Genomic DNA, 18,960 nt, shown 5'->3' on the forward strand with positions numbered 1-18,960 from the left:
TGTGCCTGCAAGCAGACGAAAAAACAATGCAACTACTGAGAAAAGCAAGAGGAAGAGCCAATTTCTGCAAAATCAATGATTTCTAGATTGTAGAAGGACCACTTTTCCATGCTTGGGCACTTCATGCAAAGACGATTCTTTCTTCCATGATGCCACTGGATTTTCAAGTACAACCAAATTCCCTTCCCAGGGAAACATTTGTCTTTGGAACTGGGAAGTCTCTGGGAGCTATTACGGTGCCACTAACAGCAGGGAGTACACAAGGATTGTGTAGGCAATGAATAACTACAAACTGGCTTATACTCTTTACTGAGAGGGTGGTCAAACACAGGAACAGGATTCCTAGAGAGGTGGTCAATGTCCCAAGCCTATCAATGTTTAAGAGGCATTTAGACAATGACCTTAATAACATGCTTTAACTTTTGGTCAGCCCTGAAGTGGTCAAGCAGTTGGACTAGAAGAGCATTGTAGGTCCCTTCCAACTGACATACTCTATTCTATTCTAATACTGAAGGCCTGTAGGATGGACATACAGCTAGAATTTCCGTACTTCTGATGTTCATGATGATGACAATCTCACAAGATGAGAATTTTCTATGAACTTTTACTGTCCTTAGGACAGTAGCTAGGACTGAATTTAAAACTCTGCATGAGAAAAAAATTATCAGTCTGAGTTTTCATCATGACCCCAGTCACTGCTGCATCGGCACCTGATGGCCACGAATGAATTTATCCTCTCAAAATCTATGGGAAACGAAAGCTCTTGCAGAACAGAGAATCCAAAGCCCAAATCTCTAAACCTCAGCTTTTCTGCTTTAGTCAGGGCAGGCCAAAAAAAAACCAACAGTGTTCTTCCTTGCAGCCTTTGTGGTGCTTTAATCATCCTAAGAAAATAAAACAGAAAGCCAATACCCCTTACGTGCCTTTAGACTATGAATTACAGTTTTCACCAGAGGTAGAAGTACGAGACGTTGCTTGCTTTTAAACCTGCCACCCCCACAGAGGAAAACAGCCCCCAGTGCTGGTGGGCTGGAGCACATGGAAGCTGCGACTGTAACGTTCCCTGCGTGAAGCTCTGGCTGCTGATCTCCCCAGGGCAGGGGCACAGCCAGCGTCAGCACAAGTGGCTCGATCCTGAAGTCTCACCCCAGTTGTCTCCATCTGCCTTCCCTGCATCGGTAAAACACTGCTAGCAATGTAAGGCTTTTATCTCAATAGAGAGGTCCCAAGCCTAACTAATCATGGTGAACAAAGGGATTATTTCTTTCAGTTTTATTCATCAGGGTTTGTGGCTTCTCATGCATTTTCCAGTCCCTAACACCAGAGACGTACGGCTGCTCAGAGCTGGTATGTGCTACTGAAATACAAATAAATTAACAGGTCACTATGAGGGAAGGAAAGAGTTAGTTTTCCATTCTGAAGACTGACTTACTTGAGAGCCTGACGTATCTGAAATCAATTTTTAAAAATATATTTAAAGGGCTCTCTTTTATAGAGGGACTTTGTTATGACGTGGAAAATTCACAGCTCCTAACATCAAGCCATGGGTGGAGGGAGTCTGGAGTATGAATTAAAAATAATGTGGTTGTTTGCAGAAATTAGCGGCACCGATTTAAATCCACACCCCCCTCCCTCCTCAAATAATCACCCTGTGAACGGAGGTGGTTTATGGAGCCCTCTGGAAAATGTTCCTCATGGCCTCCATTCTGAACCCAAAATAAAATACATCACATCGCAGCAAATACTTCGCCAGGGTGCTGCTCTCTTTTCCCCCCAACCCACACCGCCCATTTGTTGCTAATTAAATGAAACAGCAGGTGCTTAGACCACAAGCGCAGCAGGGCTGCAGTGAGCGCAGTGATTAAACCCCCCTGGAATGTCTTCTTGGAGAGCTGCATCTTTCCAGGGACTGGACTTGAAGAGAAAAGATGAGATTAGCGGCGAGGGCTGGGTCGATCTTTGGCTGTGAGCTCCAAGATCAGAGGGCACTTTCAAAGGATGGGTCACTAGAAACATCAAGTTTCTGGGCAAGATGCTGGGTCCTCTCTGTTTTGCCAAGCCACCTTCCCGGCATCCTCAGTACGGGGTGCATGCAATGTAGAGTGCTCTGCCTCTAGGCTGGAGCCATCTCCTTTCTCACCCAGTTGAGACCCATCATCCGAACGTAGAGCAGCCTCCCCCACACCAAGGCATGTGTGGGCAACTCAAATCTTCAGGCAATGATTGGCAATGCAGTCCCCGAGGCGGGAGCCATCCCAGTCTAACCCTGGGCGAGGCCAGGGAACAGATGCACAACGAGCCGGGGTGTCAGAGCTGGCCGGGAAGGTTATCAGCCATGTGCGAACACGTGATACATCAGGCCACGCTAATGAGATGTTTCTAGCTGCCACCCAGAGCAAATGGGCACAAGCCCAGAGATCAGTTTTGCTTCAGCAGCTCATGCTCTGGGACGTGTTCACACACTATGACTCCTGGCGCACCCGGTTACCTGCTCACCTCCACGCTGCGATCCCATCCACAGGCACTGTTCAGCATGGACTGAACCTGCCCCGTTTCCTTCATATGAAAGAAAATGGCCCTTGCTGCCACCAACGCCATCACCAAGCCTCACCTCCTGACACTAGAGATCAAGCAAATCAAAAGGCAAATGCTATTCTGTTATGGACAGGGGATAGGCAATGCTGTAGGAAACGGGTAGGCATGGAGCAAGGGGTGCTTACGGGCAGCCAGAGCTGAGTGCCCCATCAAACCAGCTCAACCCTGCATCCTGCTCTGGGGCCTCCTTGTTTCACCCCAGTGAAGTCTTTCCCCTGCTCACCATGCACCCCATCAACAACCATGGCTCCCTCCCATCCCAGCACGCCAGTCTTGCTATGGTGACTTCCCATCAAGACAAGCTGGGATGACTTTAATCACCCAAAGGGCACCAGTGAGTACTAACGCAAGGGGACCCTAAACCAGTTACCAACTGGGATAACATGATACAAGCCTGGAAAAAACTCTTCATCCTTTCTACAAATTCCACTCCTGGCAGCAAAAGTCCATGGGACCAGGACATAATCCCAAGAAAGAAAAGCACTGTTTATATTTCTGCTGAGCAGTTCACTTCTATTTGGTCACTCTGCTGACATTTCACTTCTTCACCAGACCCTGTTAGAAATGGCTGGGGGCTCGGGGGAAGGAGAGGGAACATGGTCATTAAGGTCTGGCTTAGATACTGTAATACAAATAACATTTGGCTCTGTTAAAAAGAATCCCAACCGAAGATTTCAAAGCATTTTACAAACATTAATGAATAAACTTTCTCTAGGAGGGCTGATTATAGCTCCCATTTTATGGGTGGGTATTTCCAGATAACCTCCCTGCCACACCAGCAGTTCCCCGCTCCTCGTTCCACACCACAGACTCCTGGCTCTTAATTACACAAAAAACATCCCCACAGTAAGGCAGTGAAATATATTTTGACCTAAGAGTGGAACAGGATTTGACATGAGGTTTCTCAACAGCACCAGGCAGGAAACTGCAGCCCTAGTGCTCCTGCAGCCCAGAGTACACCCCTGCTCAGCTGTACAATCCAGGGCTGTCCCACACCCAGAACAACCCCAGAACTTTGCGGGGCTTCTCACCACCTTGGAAATCCTTTTTGTAAACTTCTCCCTTTGCTTAAGGATAGCCAGGGACCACCTTCGTGGAGCACACCACCCTTTACTGCTCCATCTGCCTTACTGCCAGATCCCAATGGCAACCAAATCTCTGCCACCTCCTGAAACACCAAATGCTAAATCCTACCCTTAAGTGCAAGTGAGATGTGTCAGAGACTGGCACCCTCTAACCTTCAGCACAGTAACACAACAAGTGTCACAGACAACTACATGGGTTTTTGCAAAGCTGCACTAACAGTCACCAACACACCAAAAACTACAAGACAACCTGGTCTTGTTACAGGGACACAGGGGTTCACCACGTGCCATCCCACAATGTATTTTCCTCATCAGGAAGACACACGCCAGTTTTGCTCTGGCAGCAGCACCACATCACTGCAGTGACCAGGATAAGGCTCGACTTGGATTTCATAGAATCATAGAATCATTTAGGTTGGAAAAGACCTTTAAGATCATCAAGTCCGTTAACCATTATCCTAGCACTGCCAAGTCCACCACTAAACGATGTCCCTAAGCACCACATCTACATGTCTTTTAAATACCTCCAGGGATGTTGATTCAACCACTTCCCTGGGCAGCCGGGTCCAATGCTTGACAACCCTTTTGGTGAAGAAATTTTTCCTAATACCCAGTCTGAACCTCCCCTGGTGCAACTTGAGGCCGCTTCCTCTTGTCCTATTGCATGTTACTTGGCAGAAGAGACCCACACCCACCTTGCTACAACCTCCTTTCAGGTAGTTGTAGTGAGCAATAAGGTCTCCCCTCCTTTTCTCCAGGCTAAACAACCCCAGTTCCCTCAGCAGCTCCTCTTAAGACTTTCAAAGCTCCCCAGACCACAGAGAGGCCAAAACGTCACAACTTACTGGGCTGTCAAAAGCCAGAGGTTAGCCAGATAAAAAGAAAAGCCCGTGAAATAATTTTTGCTCCAGGTGGGTAAGATACACTCTCTATAAGACAAAACTTTGATCATTAAACTCACCTTAGTCCTTCGAAAGAATTTTGTCCCTGTTATCATTTTACCCAGTCCTTTTCTGCTTTGCTGTCCAATTCCTTCCCATTTGGCATTTTCCTCTCTCTCCCTCACACAGTATTTTCGTGGTTTGTCCTTTACCTCTCTCAAAATACCTGGCTGAAGGTAGCGGCTCAGCAAGTCCCACTGGTTTTCTTAACACACCCTTAAAAAAAACAAATGCATCAAGACCCAGGCGCACGATGTTAACTCAGTTTGCAAAAACGCCACTAAATCGATTAGGATCTGCCCTCAACTGCACCTGGTGAATCAGAGACATCTCTGCATCGACACTGATGCCTCACAAACGGCTTCAGTACGGAGCCCTGCTTGCACTGCAGTTTTACAGAAATTATCTTAAACACACAAGGATGCTTTTCTGAGTCTCTGTTTAGTCCTTTGCGAGCTTGTTCACAGCTTCTCCCAATCAAGAATTTGTCAGCACCTCACTCCACTCCGAAGCATGGACCTCCTCACTGGACTGCAACTCCCCGCTCTGCTCTGCTGGCTTTGCACCCTCATAGGGTCCCAGCTGCACTCGAACGAGTCCCATGTGCAAGGACCTGCTTGCACCATTAGGTTCAGCTGCAGCTCACACCAGCCCCACTGCAGCTGCAGGCCTGAACAGCGTGACCCGCTGCTACGTACCTGTGGATCCTACCTAGAATTAGGCTCTCGGGGTTTGGACCTGGAACGCTGTGGGTCAGAAACACACCCATGGCATGTTCCCAGGACACCCTCCTCTCACAGACATACCAAGGGACCATCAGCCCTGCTGTGCTTCTCCTGGGCACGGGCAGGGAAGAGCAAATGCTAACCCACCAGTTAAATGGGGTAGCTTCAGAAAACTACAGGCAGTGCCAAAGGATCTGACATGCTGTAAGAGTTCAAGTCCTCCCTTTCCTGCACAGATACTGTAGACCAGATCTCTCCTTTTAAATGAAAAGGAAAAGCAAAGCCCCCAGCTTGGCCGGGTGTTGTTCAAAAAGAGCACCCAGAAAGGAGGGTGCACAAAGCTGTTGCCCCACAGCAGGAGGACTCTTGCTTTCTGCATGACTTTGCCATCATCTGCTCAGCAGCGTGGCTTCTCTGTGGGTTTTGCTCTCCTGACTGCTCCACTGGAGACTCACTGATGCTTCCCCCGAAGGAGGGAAAGGGGAAATTGCAAAAGACAGTTCTGCAGTGGGAATACTTGTGTTTGCACGAGACATGAAACCGCTCCGGCTGCAGAAAAGGAGAAGCATGCCACGACTCTAAGCAAGCAGGAGGGGAATAAGGTGGAAAACATACTCCCAACTTCACGTTCCATATGCTGCTTCTGCAGAAAAGGTTAGTTATTCAGGTGCTATGCAGAAGAAGCAAATAGCACCCAATGCTCATAAATCAGGCTGGGGCACGCCTTATCAGGAGCCTTTCCTATGGCAGGCACGACTACGCGCAGTCCACCGTGGAAGAGACGCGAGTTGATGCTTTTGTTTGTCCAACAAGCAAACCCCGGCGTAACAGGACCAAGAGCTGCAGCTCCTTCCAGACACAGCCTTCCCACATCTGAGCCTGTAAGAGCAGAAAGCCGGGAGGGGCGAGGTGGCAGGGAAAAGAGCCCTGTCAGAGCCCTGCATAACCTCTCCATTATGGCTGGGCAATTTTCTATTTGCACTTAAATGCAATAATGTAAACAAACTCCCCGTAACCCTTGCAGGGCTATTTAGGACGTTTGCGAAAACAACCAGCTCCTCTCATCGCGAGCCAAGGGATGCGAACACAACAGGCACTTCTCATCTCGGTCTCCGCACACTTAATGAAAGTGAAGGATTGTATTCCCCGCACAAAAGCGGAATTGTGTTTCGGGGCTGGGGGTGTGAACTCCGCGTGATTTTCCGGCAGTATAAATAATTGAAAGCCGAGTACGATTAGGGAAGATCGGTGAAGTGGTTGAGGGGGTGGAATTGTCATGCCTGAACTTTTTGGGCTTGGGTGCTTCAGGGAAAAAAGGCCACGGAAAAATCCCACTGAGGAATTTAATTTTCACACAGAGATTCCACAAAAAAAAAAAAAAGGCTGATCTTGATCTGTGGTAAAAGAGGAAATACACTAATAAAGCGGCACTTGGAGAATTCACTGCCTGTGTGAGAGCAGCCTCAGAGCCGCAGCTTTGGCTGGGGCTGGTCCCACAGCCGAACTGCTCTCCTGTGTTTTATTGTTCCAGCAAACAAAACCTGGAACAAGGTTAACAAACAAGTGGGCTCCTCCCAAGGTTGAGCTTTAAATCCTGCTGTGCAGACCTCATGGGCTATGACGAGACCTTCCAACACCAGAATAAAGGAGATGGAGGTAGGATAACACAAGAGGTATACGTTGAGCCTTGACATACTCTGCTGAAGAAAGACTTTCAGCTGAGATTTACCACAATTCTGCATAATCCCTTGTACGACATATCGTCCAAGGACAAAAGCAGGAGGCATGGGCCTAATACCAAAATTTTCCATCATGGTTCAGAATTTCTGGCAATTTTTGGCATGTTTTTCTAAACACATGCTTTCCATTAGCACCACAACCTTGCAGGGACTCATGCATCCCCATGCATTTGATTTTTAACATGAAAACCAACCAAAAGCTATGAAATAGGTCTGAATCCTCCTCAGCTGATATAAGTCAACTCCATTCATTTGGGAAAACTTGCTGCTTTTCCTCTCTCTGGCTGTATCCGGGGGAGCCCTTCCCACATTGCAGGGTCCCCATCATCCTCACAGCCTCCGGGTCAGCGATAGGCGTGGGATGTAGGTACTGATAACAAGAACAACTTACACAAACCAAACCTCTAGAAAGCAAGGAAATAATTCCCATCAATTAACCCTTTTGACTAATTTCACTGCTTTCTGTGCTTGCCACAGGCCCATAAGTGGAATTTGATACTTTTCAGGTATTCTTTGCAGGTAACAAGCTTGTGTAGTTCAAATGGTGGATGCAGAGTATCTGACAGTACAATATAAGGTAACCTTCCTGTCCCCCAGCAGAGTGGCTTTAATCCTTTATAAGTCAGGTTCCCACTCCAGACAATGTGAATTAATCCACTGGGAAATCTGCTATCCATTACAGTTCTGCAGTGCTCCCTTGAGATTCTTAGGTTGGACACACCTGCTTGAGTTAAACTCTTTCTAGATAATTCATAAAAAATACATGCGTGCAAAAAGCAGGTAAAGCAATTTGTTTATAGGTTCCAAATAATATCCGCAGAGACTTTTCCAGTCTTTGTCCTGTTCTAAAAATACTACCCCACGAATATGTGAGCATCCGGTAATGTGGCATTACTTCACAGCCATCAGATCCGAACTGGAGAGAGAAGCTGAACCAGAAATTGGCATCACAGCTGAACTTTCCCAAATATTTCCCAAAGCTTACACAGCTTTAGGTCAAGAGTCTTCAGTGCAGGCTTCTCTCTCATACTTAAAGTCCACACACCCTCTAAAAAGCCCACCCACTGGGCTCTTAACAAGCAGTGAGAGTTCATCACTGCTGAGCTCTGCCACTCATTTAATTTGTAAGATTTCCCTGACTGTACCTGTAACTCTGCAGCCAGGAAAAGCTCTGGTCCAGCTGCCCGGCCTCAGAGCGCTTGGTAGGGGCTCCTAACCAGGATACTTCCCATAGCCACTATTTCGGAGATCGGGTCTCCCGGGGGAACTCTGCTTTATGAGCTCTCACTCTCCACTTGAAATCGGAGCCACTTTGTAACTCCACACCGCCCTCCAAACCCCCCAAGGCCTTCCTCCATGAAGCGGAGCTGGCAGTCATCACCGTCCCAGCACGATCACACACCTCGGAGATGGACTTCACACTCTCCCCTGGTTGATGAGATTAACAGGGCACTCAATGTGGGATCCAGGCATCATGAAATCATGCAGAGCAAAACCCAAACCTTAGCATCGTCAAAGGCAGCAATTTCCAAAGCATTGCCCACCTTGGATCACACACCACCCAGGCGCTGCACTCTGCAGCTGCACGGCGCTTTGGGGAAGCAGCAGACCGAAAACCCACAGTCCCCTTGGCCCCAGGGGCACAGGCTCTTCTCTTGACAAACAAAATTTATCTGCCAGCCAAAAGCACACAGTTGAGCAATTCTGATTTATTCCAGCAGGGATCAGGGATACATCTGTGTGCATCCACACACTCCCCTAGAGTGATGATGGAAGATGCTCTCTACGAAGGTGGAGGAACAGCAGTAGGAGACCATGTATAGTTAAAAGGACGCAGTAAAGAAGTCAACAACCTCTTTGTGACGCTCCCAACCTTTCTAAAAAAAAAAAAACCAACCAAAAAACCCAAAAAGCCCTACTCATTTGTCTAACTACATACAGAGCCTGTAGCTTAACTAAACTTTGTTTTACTTCTAGGATCAGGAGCCTGCCTACAGAAGAGCTCCAAACTGAATGCTAACAAAGATCTGCCAGTGTTGAACTTCTGCTCAGAGGCTGCAAAAGGCAGGAAATCAGCAGCGACAGTGAATTCCCTTCAGCAATCAGAGCAGATCACTAATTGTGCAGTCTCTCTGGAACAGCTCAGATTGTCACAGCACAGCACATGAGGAGATCATGAGGATGGAGGGAAAAACTCATCTTCAGAGCAGGCTGCCACTCAATGTTATGCTCCTGTAAGACCTTAGCAATGAATTAGCATTTAAACTGGGTCAGATAAGGCAAAAGCTTCTTGATGGTGTGATGAAGTGTTTCAATACTATTGATTCCGCACACAGGACGTGAACAGCAGGGAAATAAGGACTTGTCAACATTCAGGAGAATATCAGCATTATATGGAACAATGCCCATGTGGTGCAGTGACCCCAAACAGCATCCATCACAGTCACTGATGCCATGGGGGGGTCCAGGACCCTGATCTTGTGCAGCAAGGGAATGGAGGAGGACGCAAGCCTCAGAGATGCAGCTTCCAGAGATTCATGTCCCACAGTGGGGTCAGGACAACCACCCAACCAGAGACCCAAAACCTCACTGCCACCTTGTCCGGAATGTGTAAGACTCCCGTGAGTGTTTGTGGTATTGCAAAACCTTTTGTGCACAGTGAGAGGTTATGATGGCACTGTTGGGAGACTCACCTCTGACCCACGGCACCCCCCAAAGAAAATAAAAACCTTAATCCTTTGATAGCAAAATCCATTCCGTACCATTACACAGGGGCATCTCTATTGAATCCTCAGACCACTGAGATGGGGAAGTGTGGGTATGACCTCTGTACTTGCCTTGCTGCCGTCACAGCCTGAGGAGCTGGCTAAGCCACCACCTCACTTTCTAAGCTCACCTATGTCCTGGCCAGCCCTGCACATGGGGCAGGCAGGGGAGTATGTTAAATAGGCACTGAGCAGCAAATATTGCCCCATAGCCACCATACAGAAGATTCCCAAGCTGTAGCGTACGGGCAATATTCAAATGCCAGCTTTATGCCTCAACAGCACCCAAGTGCAGAAGTACAAAGGGGAGGGTCTCCACAGCCTGGGTCGCTTTCTCAGCTGCAGGTTATTTGCCATGTTCATTGAACGTGGCCTCTATTATAGCTTGGCAGGCACTTTGCCATTTCCCCATCATAGCCCTCATCTTTGTCTGACGTGTAAAGTCTCTTTAGAAACAAATACTGGAAGCTGAACAGATTGTTTTGCCAAGCAAACATTTAAATAATGATGGAAATAAGAATTATAAACAATTCCATTTAGTCATTGAAGACAAAGATACTGCCCCAAGCCAGCTGGTATCGTAAGGCACTGACCGAGGGCTAGAAGGACATTTAAATAGCTAGAAGGTATTTAAATAGCCTTTAAATCAGCTGAGACAACCATTCCCAGCTCAATAACCATATCAGCTATCCATTTTTTTCCAGGGGCATCTCAATGCCCCCAGCAAGCCCTGTTACTGGCAAGCTTGCCGCTGGGCTATTTTTCTGAGGGCAGGCATCAGGAGGTCTCTGCTACTAAGAGCCAAGTCTTGCAAGCACAGCTGCACCAGGAGCTCCAGCACAGCTGCCGAAACATGGGAGGCACGGTCAGCGCTCACAGCCGGTGGCTCAGGGCTCCTCCTGGAAATCTGGTTTTCTGCATCACCTGCAAACCTTGCCACTGCTGGCCTCTCCACACACTGTCCAGGATTGCGGCAGCAGACAACTGGCCCGTGTTTACTCAGAAGAAAGGACGTGCCATTTCTCCCCAAGGAGCCGGTGCTGACCTTTGGGAACAGACATGTTGACAGAGCCATGTTCAGATTTCCTCTGAATTTTCCCAGGCTTGTTTCAGTTTCAATCCTGCTCTTAAGGAAGCTGTTTTCAAACCAAACCCTACATCCCAGCTGCTGGAGTAACCCCATCCCCACAGCCCCGTGACTATCAGAGATGGCCCTGAAGCCAAGCCCTGGGTCTGAACCTCATGGGTCAGGTATGGAGCCAGGCCCCTGGTCCAGACGAGGATTTCACAGCAGCTCTCAATGTCTACAACAGGGCCAGGATGCTGAGGATGCCCAGTATCCCATACTGAGGGAACGGGAGGAGGAGAAATGGGATCCTTGCAACCCAGATCATGCTGGCCAAGGCCAGCCCAGCCCAGAGCAGAGGGAGCCACACGCTTTGACTGCAGAGCCCAGATCCCCTGCTGTCAACACAGCCCAGCGGGAGCAACGCCAGTAAGTAAAATCTTCCCTTTCTCCCCCTTTGCCTTATGTTTCACTGTGCACTCGCACCACAGCTTGATGCAACAACCCCCTGACATGCTGTTCCTCCCCACCTCCTCCCCTGCCCTGTTCGACCCCACCTTCTCCTCCAGCTTTCCTGCTTGTTTCCATACGCACCCTCAGACGCGCACACGTAGCCCAACAGAAACACTCCCTGAGTGTTGTCAGAGGCTGGGAATCTTTTTAACGCAAACCTCCCACACTGCGAGAGGGGCAAGCTGTATCATGCGCGGAGCCACATCAACAGCCCTCCTTCCCTTCCCACAGCGCCGGGAGCTACGCGCGGGGTGGCACTCATTGCAGAGTGACCCTGCTGCTGTGGATGGTTGAGAAGACCAGGCGGTGACTACTCATCCTGCTAAAAAGGCCTGGCGGGTTGAAGGTTAGGAGTTAGCATTTGCAAACACTGGAGCACGCTTCCCCCATTGCGTTCTCACCTGTAATCTTCACCACTGATAAATTTAGCACATGCTTGAGCTTGTCCGCTCTTGCAGAGCTAAAAGCATGAACGTTACAACACGAAATACTGTAGGTCCTACAAAAACAGTCATTACTGAGTCAGACTGCACTGTACCATCAGATTTAGGGACTGTGGGTCCCTAAATTGCCCACTTGGGCAATTAACCCAAATTAACTAATGGAGTGAATATACGCAATTCCATCAGAGTCCCAACAGGCACCTACCCTGCAAGCGCCCTGCGCCACTTCCCCCTTTGCTCTGCCCCAGAAAGCCTGCGCCCCAAAGCCACCAGGTCCTGTTTCGAATCATAGTGACCCGGTGAAACGCAGGGTGCTCAGGCATGTGGCACAGTTACAACTACCTAACTGGAAACGAGTGTGGACGTTACAATATTTGATACAGCTTGGGGTAACAGAGAAAGGGATGTTTGTACAGAAAAGCACGTAACAGAATAACAATCAATAGCAGTAGCGTCCAGATGAACTCCAGTCTGAGTAAGAAAAGCAGGGATACAGACTGCAATTACTGTTTTTTATAGTACCATTTTTGTTTAATGTCCTCTTCAATGCTCAGTTACTCCATTACAGCACTATAAACAATCAGGATGACCCTAGCAATAACAAATGAAGCTCTTGATGTTTTATCGTCAGCCTGGAAACAACTTAAATCTCTTTCCGCTCCCTAATAAAATTCTTGATATTCTTTATTTTTTTAATGTTCTAATTGGCTGCTAGTGAGTTCCTCTTTCTGCGCCACTTTGAAGAAAACCTGCTTAGATCAGCAGACCGCATCAGGCAGATAATTTTTTGCTAACCGATACACAAAGCGAATGCTTGAACAGAGCCTTGTTTATTTGCCTTTTCAAAATTGTGACATTTCAGATGTCTCCTTGCAGCTAAAACGTCTGTGTGGGTCATTGTGCAGAGAGACGGCAATCTGCCTACCTAACATTCCTGCCACAGCTCCGGCAAAGACGTCTTCGCCTCTCACGCAGCCAGAAACACAATGTGGGATTATAGCATGCCACTAAAGCCAGCTGCTGTGTTTTGCCTTGGAGAAAGCTGCATTTTGCTATTGTGAGAAAGGATCTTCTGCACACAGAGACCCAGCCGTCCTCATGGGAGCAACGGAGAGGATGGTATCTGAACATAGGGTCTGGTCCCTCTGCTGAGGCTCTGGTCCTGTTCATAGTCTGACTCCAGGCACCGAGTAAGACAGGCATGAAATCAGACTAGAACATTTGGAGTCGCTGGATAAAATGCAGAAGATGAGCCACTGGTGATTCAAGCTAAGATGCCAGGCACTGAAGCATGGTCACATTCTCCCTGCTCGCTTTGCTGGGGAGAGGGTTTCTCAGCAGCAAGCAAGGGGCAGCACCCAGCTGGGGTGGAAACATCTATAAAAAGCCCAAGGTAGTACTGAGCAACTGGCAGGGTGAGGTGGGGAGTGGGGTAAGAGCCACCCTTCATACTTGCCAGCTGCAAACACTGTTGTTGCTTCCCAGCCCAGCATGGCGACTGGGAGGTAAGCTGGCAGCATCCCCACACTTAACCATAGAACCATAGAATCATTAAGGTTGGAAAAGACCTCTAAGATCATCAAGTCCAACCGTTAACCCAACACCACCATGCCCACTAAACCATGTCCCTAAGCGCCTCATCTACACGTCTTTTAAATACTTCCAGGGATGGTGACTCCACCACTTCCCTGGGCAGCCTGTTCCAAGGCCTGACCACTCTTTCAGTAAAGAAGTTTTTCCTAATGTCCAGTCTAAACCTCCCTTGGCGCAACTTGAGGCCATTTCCTCTCGTCCTATCGCTTGTTACTTGGGAGAAGAGACCAACCCCCACCTCGCTACAACCTCCTTTCAGGTAGTTGTAGAGCGCAATGAGGTCTCCCCTCGGCCTCCTCTTCTCCAGGCTAAACAGCCCCAGTTCCCTCGGCCGCTCCTCATAAGACTTGTTCTCTAGACCCTTCACCAGCTTCATTGCCCTTCTCTGGACATGCTCCAGCACCTCAATGTCCTTCTTGTAGTGAGGGGCCCAAAACTGAACACAGTATTCGAGGTGCGGCCTCACCAGGGCCGAGTACAGGGGGATGATCACTTCACCTTATGCTTTGGGTAATTATTTATGCACACACTCAACTGCAAATCCCCATCCTGCTAACAGCCTCCAAAAGCACCTTCCAGCAAGAAAAACATCTGTAGATGTCTTTTACTGCACAGTGGAAATGCCAGGAGTTATCCCTACTGTCCCAATAAAACAGTGTCCTTTCTCAGCATCTTTGGGGACAACAGGAGCATTGCTGACTTGAACTACCAACTCAGGAGAGGATTCTGCTACCAGAACCAGCAAATCCATCAGTGATGGTGAGAGACCTCGGACAGCATCCAGCGAATGTGCCTGAATAAGCCACCAGCCTGCCGTGAGGGTCAGCACTAGCTACAGGTGATGTTCACATCACCGTCTCTCCCAGTGACAGGCACCTCACGCTCCCCCGTTCTGCATCGCAGGCAAGAGCCAAGCACCCAGGTGCAGAGTGCATGAGAAAGCAGCACTTAAAATATTACATTAGGAGGTGGCTTTGACCCCACGTGGTGCTTAGGTGCAAATGCCTCCCCAGGGTGAAAGACAACAGATAACTGGACTTGACAAGCAATTTATAGTAATGCTTTCATCTATGCAGAGTTAATTCAATACTTTCAATCCTATTTACTGAAACATTGGCACCCACATGTATTCTGCTGCCATCATTTGACCCACGCTCAGCAGCAGATGTGACTTGGTTGCACAATTAAATGATGCAGCAATGCCCGGATTTAATTTAAGCCCGTATTTATAGATCTCTAGCCCTCACTGAAGCAGCACAGGGCTGACACTCGGCTTGTTGCATTGAGGTCTGTTTGCTGTACTTCTCACACCTTCATGGGGCAAACTGCAGCTTCAAAATCCCATGGTATGTCCAGTCTCATTGCCCTATTACTCATCTTGAAAACAATGTGACTCCCAATTCAAGCATATGTGCTGCTGAAATAGCACAACCAAACACTTTTTGGGATTTGAATCCTTGGGACAGAGCAGCCTCCTACTGCCTGCAGTGCCTGGGAGGATTTGCTAAGAAGTGTTTCAAAAAGCACAGTACCTAGTAACGCAAGGACTCTCAAAACCACTGAGCCACTTACCACAGAGACAGCCATTCGGGGAAGGGCAGGCTCTCTAATTTTAAAGAAACATGAAACTGCAGTAGTGAAATTAGTTATCTGTATGCCTCCTTCCTTGGCCCTGGGCAGCCCCCAGGGTTTCCCCATGGGTCCTCTCCAGTGTCACTGTCAACACCAGGCATTGCAGCCCTGATTAAGTCATTACAAGTCAGCCCTTGTTCCTCCACTTCCAGTCAAGAGCAAACAAGACACGTGCAGGCTTAGGAAGCCCTGAAGTGCAGCTCTGCCGTGGACACAGTGGGACAAGTGGAGCTGGCAGAAGACTGCAGACTCCAGCTGTTTTGGACATGAGTGATGCCTGCAAATCAGCTTAGCTTTACTCACTGAGCATTTGCTTGATTTTCTGCTAGAAGGGCCACATGCGGATAAGAAGGGACATTACCAAAGTAGATTGATTATGCTAAGGCCACATTACCATGCGTGGTATCAAGTTGCAAAACCCAGGTCTAACCAGTGCTAGGTCAGAAGTTCAAGCTTCCACCAAAAATCTGGAAATCACAGGTCATCTCCTTATCTGGAGCACAGTGAGGGGGATCTAAGGAGACTACCTTGATCCTCAACAAGCAGATGGCACCACCTGCCACGTGGTCCACAACCAAGAGCCAGGTTCAGCCCCTCAAGGGTTTGGGGAATGTGGGCTGGCACCCCCATGTTGCTCTCCAACTTTCATCATGAAAGGCTCTGCTCTGGGTCTTCCTTTGGAAACATTGCTCCTCCATTCAGGAAAACTTAATGTGACTGGGAATCACTGTCTGCAAGGCAAGATGCAGCGCAGCCTAGAGCCCCATTACAGTTCAGCCATGGTTCAGACAACAAACATGGAGAACCCTCCACTGCTAAACCTGAAACAGCTGCTTTACAATACCAGGAGGATTTTCCTATAAATGCTAAGGTCTCCCTGTTGCCGTTGCCTGAAGCCCGAGACACTAGAAGCAGGTCCACCAGGTACAGGGAGCCATTAACCAAGCGTTAAGCCTGAGCAATTGCAAGAAGCTGGAAAAGGGGCTGCAGAGCTTCTACACGAAGCTTTCCGTGCCTGCTTATCCACATGCTGTGGTAACGCAGCATTTGCTGTTGAGGAAGAATCACTGCACATGAAGCCACAAGTTTCCCAAAATGCAAAAGTTTCCCAAAATGCCCTAACGTTTAATTTGCTTTTCCAACTCCCTTTGCAGGCTTTGTCAGAGTTGTAAACACAGGTTGCAATTCAAGTCCCAAAGTCCATTTCACTTGCCTCACCTCAGAGATGCTCTGGCAGCATCAAGAGCCCAGAAGAAAATAATAGGAAAAAAAAAGAATCACCTCTGGGAGTCTAAAAGCACCTTATGGCAAGCCTAAGCACACAGGGCCTTGTCCCCATCTTACAGCTGGGAAACTGAGGCACAGATCGCCACAGTAACATGTTTATAGAGACATGACAAGACCGTGGAAACCCCAGGTGAAGACCTCAGTTTCGGTAACTGTGCCCCTCATGCCGCAAGAGCCAAAGGGGCTGTTGCAGAGGGCTGTCACTGCTCACGCAGCAGTGGCTCTGACAGAGATTCCTGGGAGGGAAAAGGGTTAAGGAAGGGAATTTTGTTACTTTCTTGTTGTATTTTCTCGTGGGGGGAGAAGCGTTGTGCAAGCAGGAGTTTTCCACTGGCGCTAGGCCCCCTTGCACTTATCAATGGGACCTTTCAGGACTCACTCCCTGATTGAGACATCATTTCCTGTCCAACACACTAACCCCATTGATAACTCCACGCTTGATGGGAACTTTTCAAACCTACCAGGAAAGGCCAGGAGACCCAGAAGAACATATACATGAAAACAGGACTAGTGCAAAAAGAAAAAGAAGAGAGAGAAAGAAACAGTTTTGGCCATAATCCGCACGCTGACAACAAATGTTTGTGATTATGGAGCTGTGCATCTTCAGCAGGTACCTCTGACACAGACATACTCTGTGTATACTGATACACATACTCATACAAGCCACTGGCATACTCTTCACAGCAGTGGGACTGGCAGGCCTGGTGCTTCAGACCAGTAAGAACTGGACAGAGGCACAAGAGGAAGCTTAAGAACATCCCTCTTTCGTCTTCCAGCCACTCAGCAAACACAGAAATCAGGCCTGGCCACAGAAGTGGTCCCGTTTTCCATCAGAAAAGCCAGGAAGCCATAACCATATAGCTTGCAAAACAGGCAAGCTTCAGATGTCCAAGTACCAGAAATGACGCATAAAGGGGGAGCAATAATGAAATTAGGACTCTTCAAGATATCTCAGATCAGGTACCAAAGGGAGGAACCCTTTTTTTCCTAATTTATCATGGCAAAAAGGCTCAATGTTATTTCCCAGGACACAGTGCAGTCAGCTGTGAGGACTGTGAGGACTCACTTGATATTCTAACCACAGCCCAGTTCCAGCTACAAGCTCCAGCCCAAAATCAACATTTCCCCCAAAGTTCAGGAGTCTGTCAAACCACAGCTTTTGTTTTCACCCCAGGCAATTACAGTTTTGCTGCTTACAAAGGTACAATGATACAAAGGTATCAATGGATCTGGTTTATTGCTAAATAGGACACCAGCCAGAAAGCTCTCCCTACCCATGCAGGTGCCTGGGAGCAATACCAGAAATGAAGTAGCTGATGCCCACACTGAAACTTTGTAATTTGGACTTTTCCTGTTTCCTGGCTTCAGACTTCAGTCAGCAGCTCTCCAGCAAGAAAGCTTTCGATGAAATCTAAATACACAAGCACAGAATACAGCAAGGGAGCTCTACAAAACAGGAGCCAGGACACCGGCTGGCTGGGTAAATGGTTAGGAGGAGTATCTGGAAGGTTTCCACTACCACTTCCATTACTGAACTGCTGTGGGAGTGTGCAAAAGCTCTGTTGTTTTCAGCGATTTGGGTAAGTAGTTTCTGGGGGGCCAAAATGTTGCTCTTTTTCTGTTCTAAGTGCATCTGAAGTATTTAAAATTAGTTCCCCTCTTCAATAGGAACCATTCATGAAAATGTCAGCTTTAAATATCTTTACAGTGCAAGTTACTCACTGTGAGCACACCACCCACTTATCTTACACCCTACAAGGACAGTCTCTGAAAAGTTTCAAGATCATGACATGTACCAGACCAAACAAGCACAAAACCTTATTTAAAGGCACTATTAATCCAGCTGGAAACAGGACTAGAAGTGTGAGTAGAAATAATATTTTATGTTAGACAAGACAGACTTACCTGCAGGTCAAAGAACTTGCTGTATCTCCGGTAGATGATCTGAGAAGTCAGGTCAGACCATGTTACGTTGATGATATAGACCTGTTCAGGGAAAAGAAAATACAAGTTAAGGTGGGCTCTGAAGCACAGGATACCTCCACAGGCTGAACAGTCAGTACAGGTAGATTCCGCATCTCACTGGCCGCTGCTGCTCACAATGAGGAATATAACCCTGGGTACAGGACTAGCCTAAATTAAAGCTGTTGCCCTGTTGCAGCCTTTAGCAGAGGTCTCAAGAGAGTACCCAATGTTCTCCCACCCATCCCCATCACCAGCTCCCGCTGATTTTGCTCTCCTGGGATGAAAGCTTTAATGGAGTGACAGCACATTTTCTGGTCCCCGGTAGCACACCCTGCCCCCTCCCTCTGCCTGTCCGGAGGGCCCCAGGGCATGTTGCAGGCACAGTCAGGAGAGCTATTCTACTCCTGAAGTAACAGCCCATCACGGGCTGCTGATCTCCAACCCCATGCTCCAGGTTTTCCTTGAATATGGAGATGCAACCATGGCCCTTCCCAGGCAAAACGTAGCTCTAGCTCAACAAGGAAATTCAAAGGAAACTCAGCTCCAGGGGGGCTGTGGGATAACAGCCATGTAATGCAACTGCTTACACACACCCGTACACCGCGACAACA

At 48.2% G+C, this 18,960-nt stretch overlaps 1 protein-coding gene across 1 annotated transcript in view; it reads right to left on the bottom strand.

Annotated features, from left to right (window-relative positions):
- LOC104075221 (SH3 and PX domain-containing protein 2A-like) overlaps positions 1 to 18,462 on the bottom strand; it is a gene marked incomplete at its 3' end in the record, with an annotated part of 75,297 nt that extends 56,835 nt beyond the window's left edge. The window contains exons 1-2 of the mRNA XM_009575650.1: positions 18,424 to 18,462; positions 18,290 to 18,370 (exon numbers count right to left, since the gene is read on the bottom strand). Of these exons, the coding sequence (XP_009573945.1) occupies positions 18,290 to 18,370; positions 18,424 to 18,462 (120 nt within the window). The remainder of the gene's footprint in view (positions 1 to 18,289; positions 18,371 to 18,423) is intronic.
- Between the last annotated feature and the right edge of the window lie 498 nt (positions 18,463 to 18,960).

The sequence above is a fragment of the Fulmarus glacialis genome, unplaced genomic scaffold (genome assembly GCF_000690835.1).
Source record: "Fulmarus glacialis isolate BGI_N327 unplaced genomic scaffold, ASM69083v1 scaffold13374, whole genome shotgun sequence".
Taxonomy (NCBI): Eukaryota; Metazoa; Chordata; class Aves; order Procellariiformes; family Procellariidae; genus Fulmarus; species Fulmarus glacialis.